The sequence below is a fragment of the Dendrobates tinctorius genome, unplaced genomic scaffold (assembly GCF_039654945.1).
Source record: "Dendrobates tinctorius isolate UK_male_01 unplaced genomic scaffold, ASM3965494v1 ptg000114l, whole genome shotgun sequence".
NCBI classification, from domain to species: Eukaryota; Metazoa; Chordata; class Amphibia; order Anura; family Dendrobatidae; genus Dendrobates; species Dendrobates tinctorius.
Window position 1 is genome coordinate 23,971,579 of NW_027361782.1, and position 16,448 is coordinate 23,988,026.

The following is a 16,448-nucleotide window of genomic DNA, read 5'->3' on the forward strand; positions in this document are numbered from 1 at the left end:
CCAGGAATTGTCCCCCACATACAGTGCCACCAGTGCTCCCCCATATACAGCTCCAGGAGAGTGCTTCCTTATATACAGTGCCAGAAATTGTCCCCCACATACAGTGCCACCAGTGCTCCCCCATATACAGCTCCAGGAGAGTGCTTCCTTATATATAGTGCCAGGAATTGTCCCCCACATACATTGCCACCAGTGCTCCCCCATATACAGCTCCAGGAGAGTGCTTCCTTATATACAGTGCTAGGAGTGGTCCCCCACATACAGTGCCACCAGTGCTCCCCCATATACAGCTCCAGGAGAGTGCTTCCTTATATACAGTGTCAGGAGTGGTCCCCCACATACAGTGCCAGCAGTGCTCCCCCATATACAGCTCCAGGAGAGTGCTTTCTTATATACAGTGTCAGGAGTGGTCCCCCACATACAGTGCCACCAGTGCTCCCCCATATACAGCTCCAGGAGCGTGCTTCCTTATATACAGTGTGAGGAGTGGTCCCCCACATACAGTGCCACCAGTGTTCCCCCATATACAGCTCCAGGAGCGTGCTTCCTTATATACAGTGTCAGGAGTGGTCCCCCACATACAGTGCCACAAGTGCTCCCCCATATACAGCTCCAAGAGAGTGCTTCCTTATATACAGTGCCAGGAGTGGTCCCCCACATACAGTGCCACCAGTGCTCCTCCATATACAGCACCAGGAGAGTGCTTCCTTATATACAGTGTCAGGAGTGGTCCCCCACATACAGTGCCAGAAGAGTGCTGCATCCCATGCACAGCTCCAGGAGCGTGCTTCCTTATATACAGTGCCAGGAGTGGTCCCCCACATACAGTGCCAGAAGAGTGCTGCCTCCCATGCACAGCTCCAGGAGCGTGCTTCCTTATATACAGTGCCAGGATTGGTCCCCCACATACAGTGCCACCAGTGCTCCCCCATATACAGCTCCAGGAGAGTGCTTCCTTATATACAGTGCCAGGAGTGGTCCACCACATACAGTGCCAGAAGAGTGCTGCCTCCCATGCACAGCTCCAGGAGCGTGCTTCCTTATATACAGTGTCAGGAGTGGTCCCCCACATACAGCTCCAGGAGAGTGCTTCCTTATATACAGTGCCAGGAGTGGTCCCCCCACATACAGTGCCACCAGTGCTCCCCCATATACAGCTCCAGGAGAGTGCTTCCTTATATACAGTGTCAGGAGTGGTCCCCCACATACAGTGCAACCAGTGCTCCCCCATATACAGCTCCAGGAGAGTGCTTCCTTATATACAGTGTCAGGAGTGGTCCCCCACATACAGTGCCACCAGTGCTCCCCCATATACAGCTCCAGGAGAGTGCTTCCTTATATACAGTGCCAGGAGTGGTCCCCCACATACAGTGCCACCAGTGCTCCCTCATATACAGCTCCAGGAGCGTGCTTCCTTATATACAGTGTCAGGAGTGGTCCCCCACATACAGTGCCAGAAGAGTGCTGCCTCCCATGCACAGCTCCAGGAGCGTGCTTCCTTATATACAGTGCCAGGAGTGGTCCCCCACATACAGTGCCACCAGTGCTCCCCCATATACAGCTCCAGGAGAGTGCTTCCTTATATACAGTGCCTGGAGTGGTCCCCCACATACAGTGCCACCAGTGCTCCCCCATATACAGCCCCAGGAGAGTGCTTCCTTATATACAGTGTCAGGAGTGGTCCCCCACATACAGTGCCACCAGTGCTCCCCCATATACAGCTCCAGGAGAGTGCTTCCTTATATACAGTGTCAGGAGTGGTCCCCCACATACAGTGCAACCAGTGCTCCCCCATATACAGCTCCAGGAGAGTGCTTCCTTATATACAGTGTCAGGAGTGGTCCCCCACATACAGTACCACCAGTGCTCCCCCATATACAGCTCCAGGAGAGTGCTTCCTTATATACAGTGCCAGGAGTGGTCCCCCACATACAGTGATACCAGTGCTCCCTCATATACAGCTCCAGGAGCGTGCTTCCTTATATACAGTGTCAGGAGTGGTCCCCCACATACAGTGCCAGAAGAGTGCTGCCTCCCATGCACAGCTCCAGGAGCGTGCTTCCTTATATACAGTGCCAGGAGTGGTCCCCCACATACAGTGCCACCAGTGCTCCCCCATATACAGCTCCAGGAGAGTGCTTCCTTATATACAGTGCCAGGAGTGGTCCCCCACATACAGTGCCAGAAGAGTGCTGCCTCCCATGCACAGCTCCAGGAGCGTGCTTCCTTATATACAGTGTCAGGAGTGGTCCCCCACATACAGTGCCAGCAGTGCTCCCCCATATACAGCTCCAGGAGAGTGCTTCCTTATATACAGTGCCAGGAGTGGTCCCCCCACATACAGTGCCACCAGTGTTCCCCCATATACAGCTCCAGGAGAGTGCTTCCTTATATACAGTGCCTGGAGTGGTCCCCCACATACAGTGCCAGAAGAGTGCTGCCTCCCATTTACAGCTCCAGGAGAGTGCTTCCTTATATACAGTGTCAGGAGTGGTCCCCCACATACAGTGCCACCAGTGCTTCCCCATTTACAGCTCCAGGAGAGTGCTTCCTTATATACAGTGCCAGGAGTGGTCCCCCACATACAGTGCCAGAATAGTGCTGCCTCCCATGCACAGCTCCAGGAGCGTGCTTCCTTATGTACAGTGTCAGGAGTGGTCCCCCACATACAGTGCCACCAGTGCTCCCCCATATACAGCTCCAGGAGAGTGCTTCCTTATATACAGTGCCTGGAGTGGTCCCCCACATACAGTGCCACCAGTGCTCCCCCATATACAGCTCCAGGAGAGTGCTTCCTTATATACAGTGTCAGGAGTGGTCCCCCACATACAGTGCCACCAGTGCTCCCCCATATACAGCTCCAGGAGAGTGCTTCCTTATATACAGTGTCAGGAGTGGTCCCCCACATACAGTGCCACCAGTGCTCCCCCATATACAGCTCCAGGAGCGTGCTTCCTTATATACAGTGCCAGGAGTGGTCCCCCACATACAGTGCCACCAGTGCTCCCCCATATACAGCTCCAGGAGAGTGCTTCCTTATATACAGTGTCAGGAGTGGTCCCCCACATACAGTGCCACCAGTGCTCCCCCATGTACAGCTCCAGGAGAGTGCTTCCTTATATACAGTGTCAGGAATGGTCCCCCACATACAGTGCCACCAGTGCTCCCCCATATACAGCTCCAGGAGAGTGCTTCCTTATATACAGTGCCAGGAATTGTCCCCCACATACAGTGCCACCAGTGCTCCCCCATATACAGCTCCAGGAGAGTGCTTCCTTATATACAGTGTCAGGAATGGTCCCCCACATACAGTGCCACCAGTGCTCCCCCATATACAGCTCCAGGAGAGTGCTTCCTTATATACAGTGTCAGGAATGGTCCCCCACATACAGTGCCACCAGTGCTCCCCCATATACAGCTCCAGGAGAGTGCTTCCTTATATACAGTGTCAGGAGTGGTCCCCCACATACAGTGCCACCAGTGCTCCCCCATATACAGCTCCAGGAGAGTGCTTCCTTATATACAGTGTCAGGAATGGTCCCCCACATACAGTGCCACCAGTGCTCCCCCATATACAGCTCCAGGAGAGTGCTTCCTTATATACAGTGTCAGGAATGGTCCCCCACATACAGTGCCACCAGTGCTCCCCCATATACAGCTCCAGGAGAGTGCTTCCTTATATACAGTGTCAGGAGTGGTCCCCCACATACAGTGCCACCAGTGCTCCCCCATATACAGCTCCAGGAGAGTGCTTCCTTATATACAGTGCCTGGAGTGGTCCCCCACATACAGTGCCACCAGTGCTCCCCCATATACAGCCCCAGGAGAGTGCTTCCTTATATACAGTGTCAGGAGTGGTCCCCCACATACAGTGCCACCAGTGCTCCCCAATATACAGCTCTAGGAGAGTGCTTCCTTATATAGTGTCAGGAGTGGTCCCCCACATACAGTGCCACCAGTGCTCCCCCATATACAGCTCCAGGAGAGTGCCTCCTTATATACAGTACCAGGAGTGGTCCCCCACATACAGTGCCACCAGTGCTCCCCCATATACAGCTCCAGGAGCGTGCTTCCTTATATACAGTGCCAGGATTGGTCCTCCACATACAGTGCCAGAAGAGTGCTGCCTCCCATGCACAGCTCCAGGAGAGTGCTTCCTTATATACAGTGCCAGGATTGGTCCCCCACATACAGTGCCAGAAGAGTGCTGCCACCCATGCACAGCTCCAGGAGAGTGCTTCCTTATATACAGTGCCAGGATTGGTCCTCCACATACAGTGCCAGAAGAGTGCTGCCTCCCATGCACAGCTCCAGGAGAGTGCTTCCTTATATACAGTGTCAGGAGTGGTCCCCCACATACAGTGCCACCAGTGCTCCCCCATGTACAGCTCCAGGAGAGTGCTTCCTTATATACAGTGTCAGGAATGGTCCCCCACATACAGTGCCACCAGTGCTCCCCCATATACAGCTCCAGGAGAGTGCTTCCTTATATACAGTGCCAGGAATTGTCCCCCACATACAGTGCCACCAGTGCTCCCCCATATACAGCTCCAGGAGAGTGCTTCCTTATATACAGTGTCAGGAATGGTCCCCCACATACAGTGCCACCAGTGCTCCCCCATATACAGCTCCAGGAGAATGCTTCCTTATATACAGTGTCAGGAGTGGTCCCCCACATACAGTGCCACCAGTGCTCCCCCATATACAGCTCCAGGAGAGTGCTTCCTTATATACAGTGCCTGGAGTGGTCCCCCACATACAGTGCCACCAGTGCTCCCCCATATACAGCTCCAGGAGCGTGCTTCCTTATATACAGTGCCTGGAGTGGTCCCCCACATACAGTGCCAGAAGAGTGCTGCCTCCCATGCACAGCTCCAGGAGAGTGCTTCCTTATATACAGTGCCTGGAGTGGTCCCCCACATACAGTGCCACGAGTGCTCCCCCATATACAGCTCCAGGAGAGTGCTTCCTTATATACAGTGCCTGGAGTGGTCCCCCACATACAGTGCCAGAAGAGTGCTGCCTCCCATGCACAGCTCCAGGAGCGTGCTTCCTTATATACAGTACCAGGATTGGTCCCCCACATACAGTGCCACCAGTGCTCCCCCATATACAGCTCCAGGAGCGTGCTTCCTTATATACAGTGCCAGGATTGGTCCCCCACATACAGTGCCAGAAGAGTGCTGCCTCCCATGCACAACTCCAGGAGCGTGCTTCCTTATATACAGTGCCTGGAGTGGTCCCCCACATACAGTGCCAGAAGAGTGCTGCCACCCATGCACAGCTCCAGGAGAGTGCTTCCTTATATACAGTGCCAGGATTGGTCCCCCACATACAGTGCCAGAAGAGTGCTGCCTCCCATGCACAGCTCCAGGAGCGTGCTTCCTTATATACAGTGCCTGGAGTGGTCCCCCACATACAGTGCCAGAAGAGTGCTGCCTCCCATGCACAGCTCCAGGAGAGTGCTTCCTTATATACAGTGCCTGGAGTGGTCCCCCACATACAGTGCCACGAGTGCTCCCCCATATACAGCTCCAGGAGAGTGCTTCCTTATATACAGTGCCTGGAGTGGTCCCCCACATACAGTGCCAGAAGAGTGCTGCCTCCCATGCACAGCTCCAGGAGCGTGCTTCCTTATATACAGTACCAGGAGTGGTCCCCCACATACAGTGCCACCAGTGCTCCCCCATATACAGCTCCAGGAGCGTGCTTCCTTATATACAGTGCCAGGATTGGTCCCCCACATACAGTGCCAGAAGAGTGCTGCCTCCCATGCACAGCTCCAGGAGCGTGCTTCCTTATATACAGTGCCTGGAGTGGTCCCCCACATACAGTGCCAGAAGAGTGCTGCCACCCATGCACAGCTCCAGGAGAGTGCTTCATTATATACAGTGCCAGGATTGGTCCCCCACATACAGTGCCAGAAGAGTGCTGCCTCCCATGCACAGCTCCAGGAGAGTGCTTCCTTATATACAGTGCCTGGAGTGGTCCCCCACATACAGTGCCACGAGTGCTCCCCCATATACAGCTCCAGGAGGGTGCTTCCTTATATACAGTGCCTGGAGTGGTCCCCCACATACAGTGCCACAAGTGCTCCCCCATATACAGCTCCAGGAGAGTGCTTCCTTATATACAGTGCCTGGAGTGGTCCCCCACATACAGTGCCACGAGTGCTCCCCCATATACAGCTCCAGGAGAGTGCTTCCTTATATACAGTGCCTGGAGTGGTCCCCCACATACAGTGCCACCAGTGCTCCCCCATATACAGCTCCAGGAGAGTGCTTCCTTATATACAGTGCCTGGAGTGGTCCCCCACATACAGTGCCACCAGTGCTCCCCCATATACAGCTCCAGGAGAGTGCTTCCTTATATACAGTGCCTGGAGTGGTCCCCCACATACAGTGCCAGAAGAGTGCTGCCTCCCATGCACAGCCAGCCTATGCTCTCTGCTCCTGATAGAGGTTGTGGTCTTCACTCCTGATTTCCGGTGATGTCAATGGATGTTAAATAGTTTGGTCGCTTTTTGCTGCGTTTCCTATTTTGTCAGAAGGTAAAGCCATTATGCCCCCAGGTGTGAGGCGGCAGGACACAGGTGGCGTTTGGTGGGCACGGCTCGGGATGTCATTACTGCTGCTGCTGCTCCTCAGTGCCGAGTCCTCTGGATCAGGACAGATATTATCGTGTAACTGCAAATAATAAGCCGCCGAGGCTGCGGATCAGCTGCGCCCCCCTGCACCGCCGCACACAATGCAGTGGGCGCAGCCGTAAATACAGAGCGCCAGCCGCACGTCCCCACACAAGAGTAAATGATTAAAATGACAGAACACAAAAGCGGACCCACAATGGTGACAGCCCCCGGCCCATCTGCCCCATTCTTCACAGGAGAATTCATCTGGTGCGCCAATCATCTGGATTCATATTCTGCTCACAACCCGGCGCCGCCATGCCCGCTCTACCCCAGTCTGTTACTGCCTGCAGATGATGCCCCCACAATGTCACATTCATATAAGACCAGAAGCTGGAGCCGAAAATCGGCCCCCACAACTTGAGAGGTCCATGAGCAGAAAAAGCTCCCAGTATTATGGCGTATGGCGATATCTGGCAGTGTATGGGGTGGCAGGATGATAAAAGCACTTACTGTTTTATCTTGGCATTACATTCGGTATCCAATATGCGGAATATAGCAGTATTATGCTGACCCGATGTGGATGTATGAGGGCACGATATGGCAGTATTATGTAGGCTCTGTATGGCACTAGTATGGCATTGTATACTGGTATTAATTGGGCTGATTATGGCTATTGATATTTATACGGTCATGGCAATAAGTGTCGGCACCACTGAAATTGTTCCAGAAAGTGAAGTAGTTCTCCCAGAACATTATCACAATTACACATGCTTTTTTATACACCTTTTTATTTCCTTTCTGTGTATTGGAACAACACAAAAAAACAGAGAAAAAAAGGCAAATTGGGCAAAATTTCACACAAAACACCAAAAATGGGCCGAACAAAATTGTTGACACCCTCAGTTTGTAATAAATAATCAATCACTTCCTATAACCATCAGAAGCGTCTTACACCTCTCAGCTGGAATTTTGGACGACTCTTCTCACAAACTTTTCCAGGTCTCTCATATGTGAAGGCATCTTCTCCCAACAGAAAATTTTAAGCTCTCTCCACAGGTGATCAATGGAATTTAAATCCGTACTCATTGCTGGCACTTTAGAACTTTCCATCGCTTTGTTTTCATCCATTTCTGGGGGCTTCTTGAAGCATGTTTGGGGCCATTGTCCATTGACCTATGACACAAACCCAGCTTTCTGGCACTGGGCACTATATTGTGACCCAAAATACTTTGGTAATCTTCAGATTTCATGATTCCTTGCACAAACGGAATGCACCCAGTGCCAGAGGCAGCAAAACAACCCCAAAATATCTGTTAACCTCCACCATATCTGACTGTAGGTACTGCCTTTTCTTTGTAGGATTCATGCCGTTTTTTGGTAAACAGTAGAACAATGTGCTTTACCAAAAAGCTCTATCTTGGTGTCATCTGTCCACAAGATGCTTTCCCAGAAGGATTTTATTTGGGTTACTGATGTACATTTTGGCAAACTGCTGTCTAGCTTTTTATGTCTCTGTGTCAGCAGTGGGGTCCTTCGGGGTCTCCTGCTAGAGCGTTTCATTTCATTCACATGCGGACGGATAGTTTGTGCTGACAGTGATGCACCCTGAGCCAGTAGGACAGCTGGAATTTCTTTAGACCTTAATTGGGGCTTATCCACCATCAAGACTATCCTACAGTGCATTGGGTTAAAAACTTCAGAATTATGTTGCGCACCGTGAACAAAGGAACATCAAGATCTCTGGAGATGGACTTGTAACCTTGAGATTGTTGATCTTTTGCAACAATTTTGATTCTTAAGTCCTCAGACAGTTCTCTTCTCCTCTTTCTGTTCTCCATGCTTAGTTTAGCACACAGACACACAATGCAAAGATTGAGTCAACTTCCACCCTTGTTATCTGTTTTCAGGTGTGATTTTCATATTGCCCTCACCTGTTACTTGCCACAGGTGAGTTTGAACGAGCATCACATGGTTGAATTAAAGTTGTTTACCCACAATTTTGGAAAGGTGCCAGCAATTTTGTTTGGCTTATTTTTTTGACAAATTATGTCCAATTTATCTTTTTTTCTGGGGGCTTATTCCAATACACACAAAGGAAATAAACATGTGTAATTGCAATAATTTTCTGGGATAAATACTCAATTTTCTGAAAGAATTTCAAGGGTACCAACACTTTTGGCCATGACTATATATACACAGTGACTGCACCAGCAGAATTTTAAGTGCAGCTCTGGGGGATAATACACGATATTTAGCTATTGTAAAGTAACTGCCCATTGACCATTTTCTGTTGCAAAATCCATGAAATATAATGATTAGATTTTCTATGAAATGATAATTCTACAATTATACATTGGGGAAATCAATTATTTATAAGCCCGGGAGTGTGGCTCTGATATAGAGCTGAGAAGCAGCAAGACACATTCATTCTGTGTCTCGGATCCCGCATGGCAGCCGCTGCTCCGGTAACACGACTTCCTATCACAGAGAAGGCCGCTGTGCAGAGATTAGCGCCATGATTCAGCATAAGGGTTAAATGGCTGCATGGAAAAAGGTGATTATTGGGGTTCATTAAAGGGAGATTGTACCCAAATATGGAGTCTATGGAATAAGTAATGTACCGTATAAACGCCGGCATCATCTCCGGCCGCGCACATGCAACAGGCTGCCAAATACAAAATGAGGATGAAATCCGGAGCAGCAAACCCACGGAACCAAGAGAAGAGCGACAGGACGCTCTGTGCCTCACCTGTTCATCTCCTCCACACAGTCTGTGGCGAAGAAGAAGCTCTTTATTTTCGGATGACAGGCTTTAAAGGCACTGGAACAAGAAACACAAAATCCTTGTTATCTGAGTCTCTACAAAAGGAACCACGGGAAACACAGAATTCATGGTCACGATGCGGCGCCCCTAATATACAGCTCAGGAACCGGCTCCCCCTATATATAGCTCAGGATCTGGTACCTCTTATATACGGCTTAGGATCCTGTGCCTGATATAAAGTACATATCCCAGAATCCGGCACCCCTAGATACAGCTCAGGATCCAGCATCCTATATACAGCTCAGGATCCGGCACCTCCTATTTAAAGCTCAGGATCCGGCACCTCCTATATACAGCTCAGGATCCGGCACCTCCTATATACAGCTCAGGATCCGCGCCCCTTATTTACAACTCAGGATCCGGCACCACCTACTATATACAGCCCAGGATCCGGCACCTCCTATATACAGCTCAGGATCCTGCACCTCCTATATACAGCCCAGGATCCGGCACCTCCTATATACAGCCCAGGATCCTGCACCTCCTATATACAACCCAGGATCCTGCACCTCCTATATACAGCCCAGGATCCGGCACCTCCTATATACAGCTCAGGATCGTGCACCTCCTATATACAGCTCAGAATCCTGCACCTCCTGTATACAGCTCAAGATCCTGCACCTCCTATATATAGCTCAGGATCGTGCACCACCTATACACAGCTCAGGATCTGGCACCTCCTATATACAGCTCAGGATCCTGCACCTCCTATATACAGCCCAGGATCCGGCACCTCCTATATACAGCCCAGGATCCGGCACCTCCTATATACAGCTCAGGATCCTGCACCTCCTATATATAGCTCAGGATCCTGCACCTCCTATATACAGCCCAGGATCCTGCACCTCCTATATACAGCCCAGGATCTGGCACCTCTTATATACAGCTCAGGATCCTGCACCTCCTATATATAGCTCAGGATCATGCACCACCTATACACAGCTCAGGATCTGGCACCTCCTATATACAGCTCAGGATCCTGCACCTCCTATATACAGCCCAGGATCTGGCACCTCCTATATACAGCCCAGGATCCTGCACCTCCTATATACAGCCCAGGATCCGGCACCTCTTATATACAGCTCAGGATCCTGCACCTCCTATATATAGCTCAGGATCGTGCACCTCCTATATACAACTCAGGATCCTGCACCTATATATAGCTCAGGATCGTGCACCACCTATACACAGCTCAGGATCCTGCACCTCCTATATATAGCTCAGGATCGTGCACCACCTATACACAGCTCAGGATCTGGCACCTCCTATATACAGCTCAGGATCCTGCACCTCCTATATACAGCCCAGGATCCGGCACCTCCTATATACAGCCCAGGATCCTGCACCTCCTATATACAGCCCAGGATCCGGCACCTCTTATATACAGCTCAGGATCCTGCACCTCCTATATATAGCTCAGGATCGTGCACCTCCTATATACAGCTCAGGATCTGGCACCTCCTATATACAGCTCAGGATCCTGCACCTCCTATATATAGCTCAGGATCGTGCACCACCTATACACAGCTCAGGATCTGGCACCTCCTATATACAGCTCAGGAGTCGGCGCCCCTTATATACGGCTTAGGATCCGGTGCCCCCTATATACGGTCTAGGATCCGGTGCCCCCTATATAGAGTCCACGATCTGGCCCTCCTTATATACGGCCCAGAATCTGTGCCCTGTATATGCGGCCCATGATCTGGCTCTCCTTATATACGGCCCAGGATCCGGCGCCCCTTATATACGGCCGTACCCTCAATTTTACTGTACTGTAAATACTTTATATATTTGTGTACTGATATAAAAGGAGGTTCCCTGATTTTTCCAATAATCACCCCACCTCCAAGAGATCATTACACTCTTTTTCTAAAATACTCTGTGCTGCTGCAGACCGCATTCCTTTCAATAATCGCTCCCCGCCACTTTCACTATATATTATTCCATCTCAGACCTCCCCACAAATCAGTTCACAGCTCTCCTGAAATACTCTGTGCTGTTTATAATCCTACTCTCATCACTACATAAGGCCAGTTTCACACGTCCTGATATTTCCAGTACCGGAAAACGATACCGGATATGTCTGTGTCCGTGTGACCATTTGTCACATCTGTGTGTCGGTGTGTACCATCCGTGTGTGATCCGTGTGCTGAAACAATTTGTTTCAATCTTAACCCTATGACTTTTAAAACGCACACAGATGGCACACGGACACCATCCGTGTGCGGTATGTGTTTTCATGGACCCATTGACTTGTATGGGTCCGTGTGATCCGTACTGTCGATCAAAAACGGACATGTCTGCGTGTTTTGCACACGGACACAGGGTCCATGAAAACACACTGACATGTACATAGACCCATTCATTTGAATGGGTCTACGAGTGTCAGTGTATTCGGTACGTGAGAAAACTGTCACCACACGTACCGGAGACACTGACATGTGAAACTGGCCTTACTTTGTGTATGAGATCTGACAACAGCGGCATACTCCTCTCCTGAAATACTCTGTGCTGCTGGGGAGCCTGCTCCTCTCACTGCGCCTGTGATCACAGTGATATCACTCGGTACTCACTGTTTCTTCCTGCATTCGATGGCTCGGTCTATCCTGAATTCTGGTAAACTGATGAAACCTTCCGCCTTCTCATCCTGGAGGAAGAAAGCAAAATGTATCAGCTGCGGAAATAGGGAGCATCGCTCTCATCAAATACCGGTGACCACAACCAGGAACCAGCAGGATTGTGCATGCAGCTCTGGATGTAACTAGAGTAATGCAAGGCTGATAAAATCTGACCGCAGAGTGTGCTTTGTGCACAGGGGGTCAGTCAGCATGGAGGGGATCAGTCAGCATGGAGGAGTTTGAGCCTCATGAAATTTTCAGACATACTACAGCTAATTTTGCTGCACTCACAAAATATAATTATTCAATGTGGTCAAATTGCTTTTTTTTTTTTTTTTGCAGAAACTTGACTGCAGCATAAAAGAAAATATATGTGGAAACTGTCAGCAGGCTGATATTGATCTATTCAGTTTATTCTGAGTTTCTCTTTGAGTTCGTAGTAGGGAATTTACTATCTGATGTGCGACAGTTTTCTGCCATAAAATCCAATAATTGTTTTGGCTGCAACATTGGGGTGAAACCTGCACAAAATGTGCATCCAAATCCATCAAAATCAATGGTCACTGATGTTTCCAGGTGACGAACATTTCTCTTCCGCACGTCACCTGGAAAAACGGAATCAAAGAAAAATGCATCAAAAAAATGTGACGGTAAAACTGTGTGCCACTCCGGTCAAAAAAGCCCAATGTAAATCCCCCCAATAACAATGCAGTCCACTGCTTAACCCCGAGAACACATTCAGGAGTGGCGGATTTCTGGAAAACTCTCCACTTCAAATCTGCACCAACAAATCACAACGCCAATGACGGGGATTTTACAAAACCTTATGATTTTTCTGCTGCAGACTGTCACACTTGCAGCCTGTCATGCATTTATATTGCGGACTTCCCCTTTTTAACAGCTCTGGCAAAAATTAAGGGACCACTGGAAAATTTTCAGTTTATCTGATTTTTCTCGTTATAGGTATATTTATGAGTAAAATGTAAATTGCTCTTTTATTCTATAAACTACTGACAACATGTCTCCGAATTTTCAAGCACTACATTTTGTATTTATTTTCAGAAAATGAGAAATGGTCAAAATAACAAAAAAACGCAGTGCTTGCAGACCTCAAATAATGCTAAGGAAACAAGTTCATAATCATTTAGAGACAACAATACTAATGTTTTAACTCAGGAAGAGTTCAGAAATCAATATTTTGTGGAATAACCATGATTTTTAATCACAGCTGTCATGCGTCTTGGCATGCTTTCCACCAGTCTTTCACACTGTTTTTCGGTGACGTTATGCCACTCCTGGTACAAAAATGTATGCAGTTCTTCTTTGTTTGATGGTTTGTTGACTATCCATCTTCCTCTTGATTACATTCCAGAGGTTTTCAGTGGGGTTCAGGTCTGGAGATTGGGCTGGCCATGACAGGGATTGGATGTGGTGGTCCTTCATCCACACATTGATTGACCTAGCTGTGTGGCATGGCGCATTGTCTTGCTGGAAAAAACAGTCCTCAGAGTTGGAGAACATTAACTGAGCAGAAGGAATCAACTGTTTTTACAGGATAACCTTGTATGCGGCTTGATTCATACGTCCTTCGTAAAGATTAACCTGCCCAATTCCAGCCTTGCTGAAGCATCCTCAGATCATCACCAATCCTCCACCAAATTTCACAGTGGGTGCAAGACACTGTGGCTGGTACGCCTCTCCAGGTCTTCGTCTAACCATTAGACGACCAGGTGTTGGGCAAAGCTGAAAATTAAACTCATCAGAGAAGATTACCTTACTCCAGTCCTCTATAGTCCAATCCTTATTTTCTTTGGCAAACTTCAGCCTCGCTCTCCTTTGCTTCTCTTTGATGAAAGGCCTTTTTCTAGCTTTACATGACTTGAGCACTGCCTCTAGGAGCCTGTTACAAACTGTTCTTGCTGTGGACTTCACCCCAGCTGCTTATTGCCATTGCTTTTGTAGGTCACTTGATGTCATCCTGCGGTTGCTGAGTGACATTCAAACAAGATGACGTTCATCCCAGTCAGTGGAGAGTCGTTTTTGCCTTCTGCCGGTCTGTAGCTTTGTTGTCCCCAATGTTTGCTGCTTGACCTTGCTGTAATGGACTGCAGTCTTAGAAATTTTAAGGATGGAGGAAACATGACGCTCACTGTATCCCTCTGATAGTAAAGCCAGAATTGAGCCCTTCTTTTCCTCACTCAAGACTTTTCTTTTCAACTCCTTTGGCATGGATAAAAGTTATTTTTTCATTCCTATTTCTTTTGGGATATTACTAGCACTTGTTTTGTCATCCAGCTTGTCCTATTGCAAGAGGATTGTGAACACCACAGCAGGGTATTCTAGACTTTCCTTCATTAAATAAAATTTGGTTCAGGTGATCTCCTAATCAGAAGCACATTAAGTAGAATGAGGCGTACTCTGGTTGGAATTCAACTGACACTGGAATGGAATGGCTGTCAGACATGTAGAGAAGCTGATTTTTATAAAACTGTGCAGTGGTCTCTTAATTTTTGCCAGAGCTGTATATAGATCTTTAGCAAAATCCAATACAAATCTGCAGCAAAATGCACATTGCAGGTGATTTGTAACAATGTATCTGACATACTCTTGTAGGAGAATTTACAGGCAATGGATTTGATGCTGAAATTTCAGCACTTATCCCATTCACCTTGCTTGGATCTGCAGAACTCCGAGCCAGCAAATCCCCCCTGAGGTTCACCTGTCGCAAAACTCCAGTGACTTTGTTACAACTCCCTAAAACTGTTGCAGATTTGTGATGATTGCAGAAAAACGTGGTGAAATTGCCCCTCAGCAGTGCAATGCTGGCCCTTCCTGCAGCAGCGCAGTGTGAGCCCTTCCTGCTGCAGCGCAGCGTCGGCCCTTCCTTCCGTAGCGTCCGCCCTTCCTGCCGCAGCGCAGTGTGAGCCCTTCATGCGGCAGCGCAATGTCGGCCCTTCCAGCCGCAGCGCAGTGTCGACTCTTCTTGCCGCAGCGCAGCGTTGGCCCTTCCTGCCGCAGCACAGTGTCGGCCCTTCCTTCCGTAGCGTCGGCCCTTCCTGCAGCAGCGCAGTGTGAGCCCTTCATGCGGCAGTGCAATGTCGGCCCTTCCAGCCGCAGCGCAGTGTCGACTCTTCTTGCCGCAGTGCAGTGTGGGCCCTTCCTGCCACAGTGCAGTGTGAGCCATTCCTGTGGCAGCGCAGTGTCGGCCCTTCATGCGGCAGCGCAGTGTCGGCCCTTCCTGCCGCAGCATTGTCAGCCCTTCTTGCCACAGCGCAGTGTCGGCCCTTCCTGCAGCAGCGCAGTGTGAGCCCTTCATGCGGCAGTGCAATGTCGGCCCTTCCAGCCGCAGCGTAGTGTCGACTCTTCTTGCCGCAGTGCAGTGTGGGCCCTTCCTGCCGCAGTGCAGTGTGAGCCATTCCTGTGGCAGCGCAGTGTCGGCCCTTCATGCGGCAGCGCAGTGTCGGCCCTTCCTGCCGCAGCATTCTCAGCCTTTCCTGGAACAGCGCAGTGTCGGCCCTTCCTGCCACAGCGCAGTGTGGGCCCTTCCTGCCGCAGTGCAGTGTGAGCCATTCCTGTGGCAGCGCAGTGTCGGCCCTTCATGCGGCAGCGCAGTGTCGGCCCTTCATGCGGCAGCGCAGTGTCGGCCCTTCCTTCCGCAGCGCAGTGTCGGCCCTTCATGCGGCAGCGCAGTGTCGGCCCTTCCTGCCGCAGCATTGTCAGCCCTTCCTGCCACAGCGCAGTGTGGGCCCTTCCTGCCGCAGTGCAGTGTGAGCCATTCCTGTGGCAGCGCAGTGTCGGCCCTTCATGCGGCAGCGCAGTGTCGGCCCTTCCTGCCGCAGCATTCTCAGCCCTTCCTGCCACAGCGCAGTGTGGACCCTTCCTGCCGCAGTGCAGTGTGAGCCATTCCTGTGGCAGCGCAGTGTCGGCCCTTCATGCGGCAGCGCAGTGTCGGCCCTTCCTGCCGCAGCGCAGTGTCGGCCCTTCCTTCCGCAGCGCAGTGTCGGCCCTTCCTTCCGCAGCGCAGTGTCGGCCCTTCCTTCCGAAGCGCAGTGTCGGCCCTTCATGCGGCAGCGCAGTGTCGGCCCTTCCTGCCACAGCGCAGTGTCGGCCCTTCCTGCCACAGCGCAGTGTGGGCCCTTCCTGCCGCAGTGCAGTGTGAGCCATTCCTGTGGCAGTGCAGTGTCGGCCCTTCATGCGGCAGCGCAGTGTCGACCCTTCCTGCCGCAGCATTCTCAGCCTTTCCTGCAACAGCGCAGTGTGGGCCCTTCCTGCCGCAGTGCAGTGTGAGCCATTCCTGTGGCAGCGCAGTGTCGGCCCTTCATGCGGCAGCGCAGTGTCGGCCCTTCCTTCCGCAGCGCAGTGTCGGCCCTTCCTGCAG

At 50.5% G+C, this 16,448-nt stretch overlaps 1 protein-coding gene across 4 annotated transcripts in view; it reads right to left on the reverse strand.

The window, feature by feature from the left end:
- LOC141101075 (connector enhancer of kinase suppressor of ras 2-like) overlaps positions 1 to 16,448 on the reverse strand; it is a 527,280-nt gene that overhangs the window by 24,145 nt on the left and 486,687 nt on the right. For all 4 annotated transcript variants that reach the window (XM_073589902.1, XM_073589901.1, XM_073589904.1 and 1 more), the window contains 2 exons: positions 12,026 to 12,099; positions 9,378 to 9,449 (listed from right to left, as the gene is read on the reverse strand). In XM_073589902.1, coding sequence (XP_073446003.1) covers positions 9,378 to 9,449; positions 12,026 to 12,099 — 146 coding nt within the window. The remainder of the gene's footprint in view (positions 1 to 9,377; positions 9,450 to 12,025; positions 12,100 to 16,448) is intronic.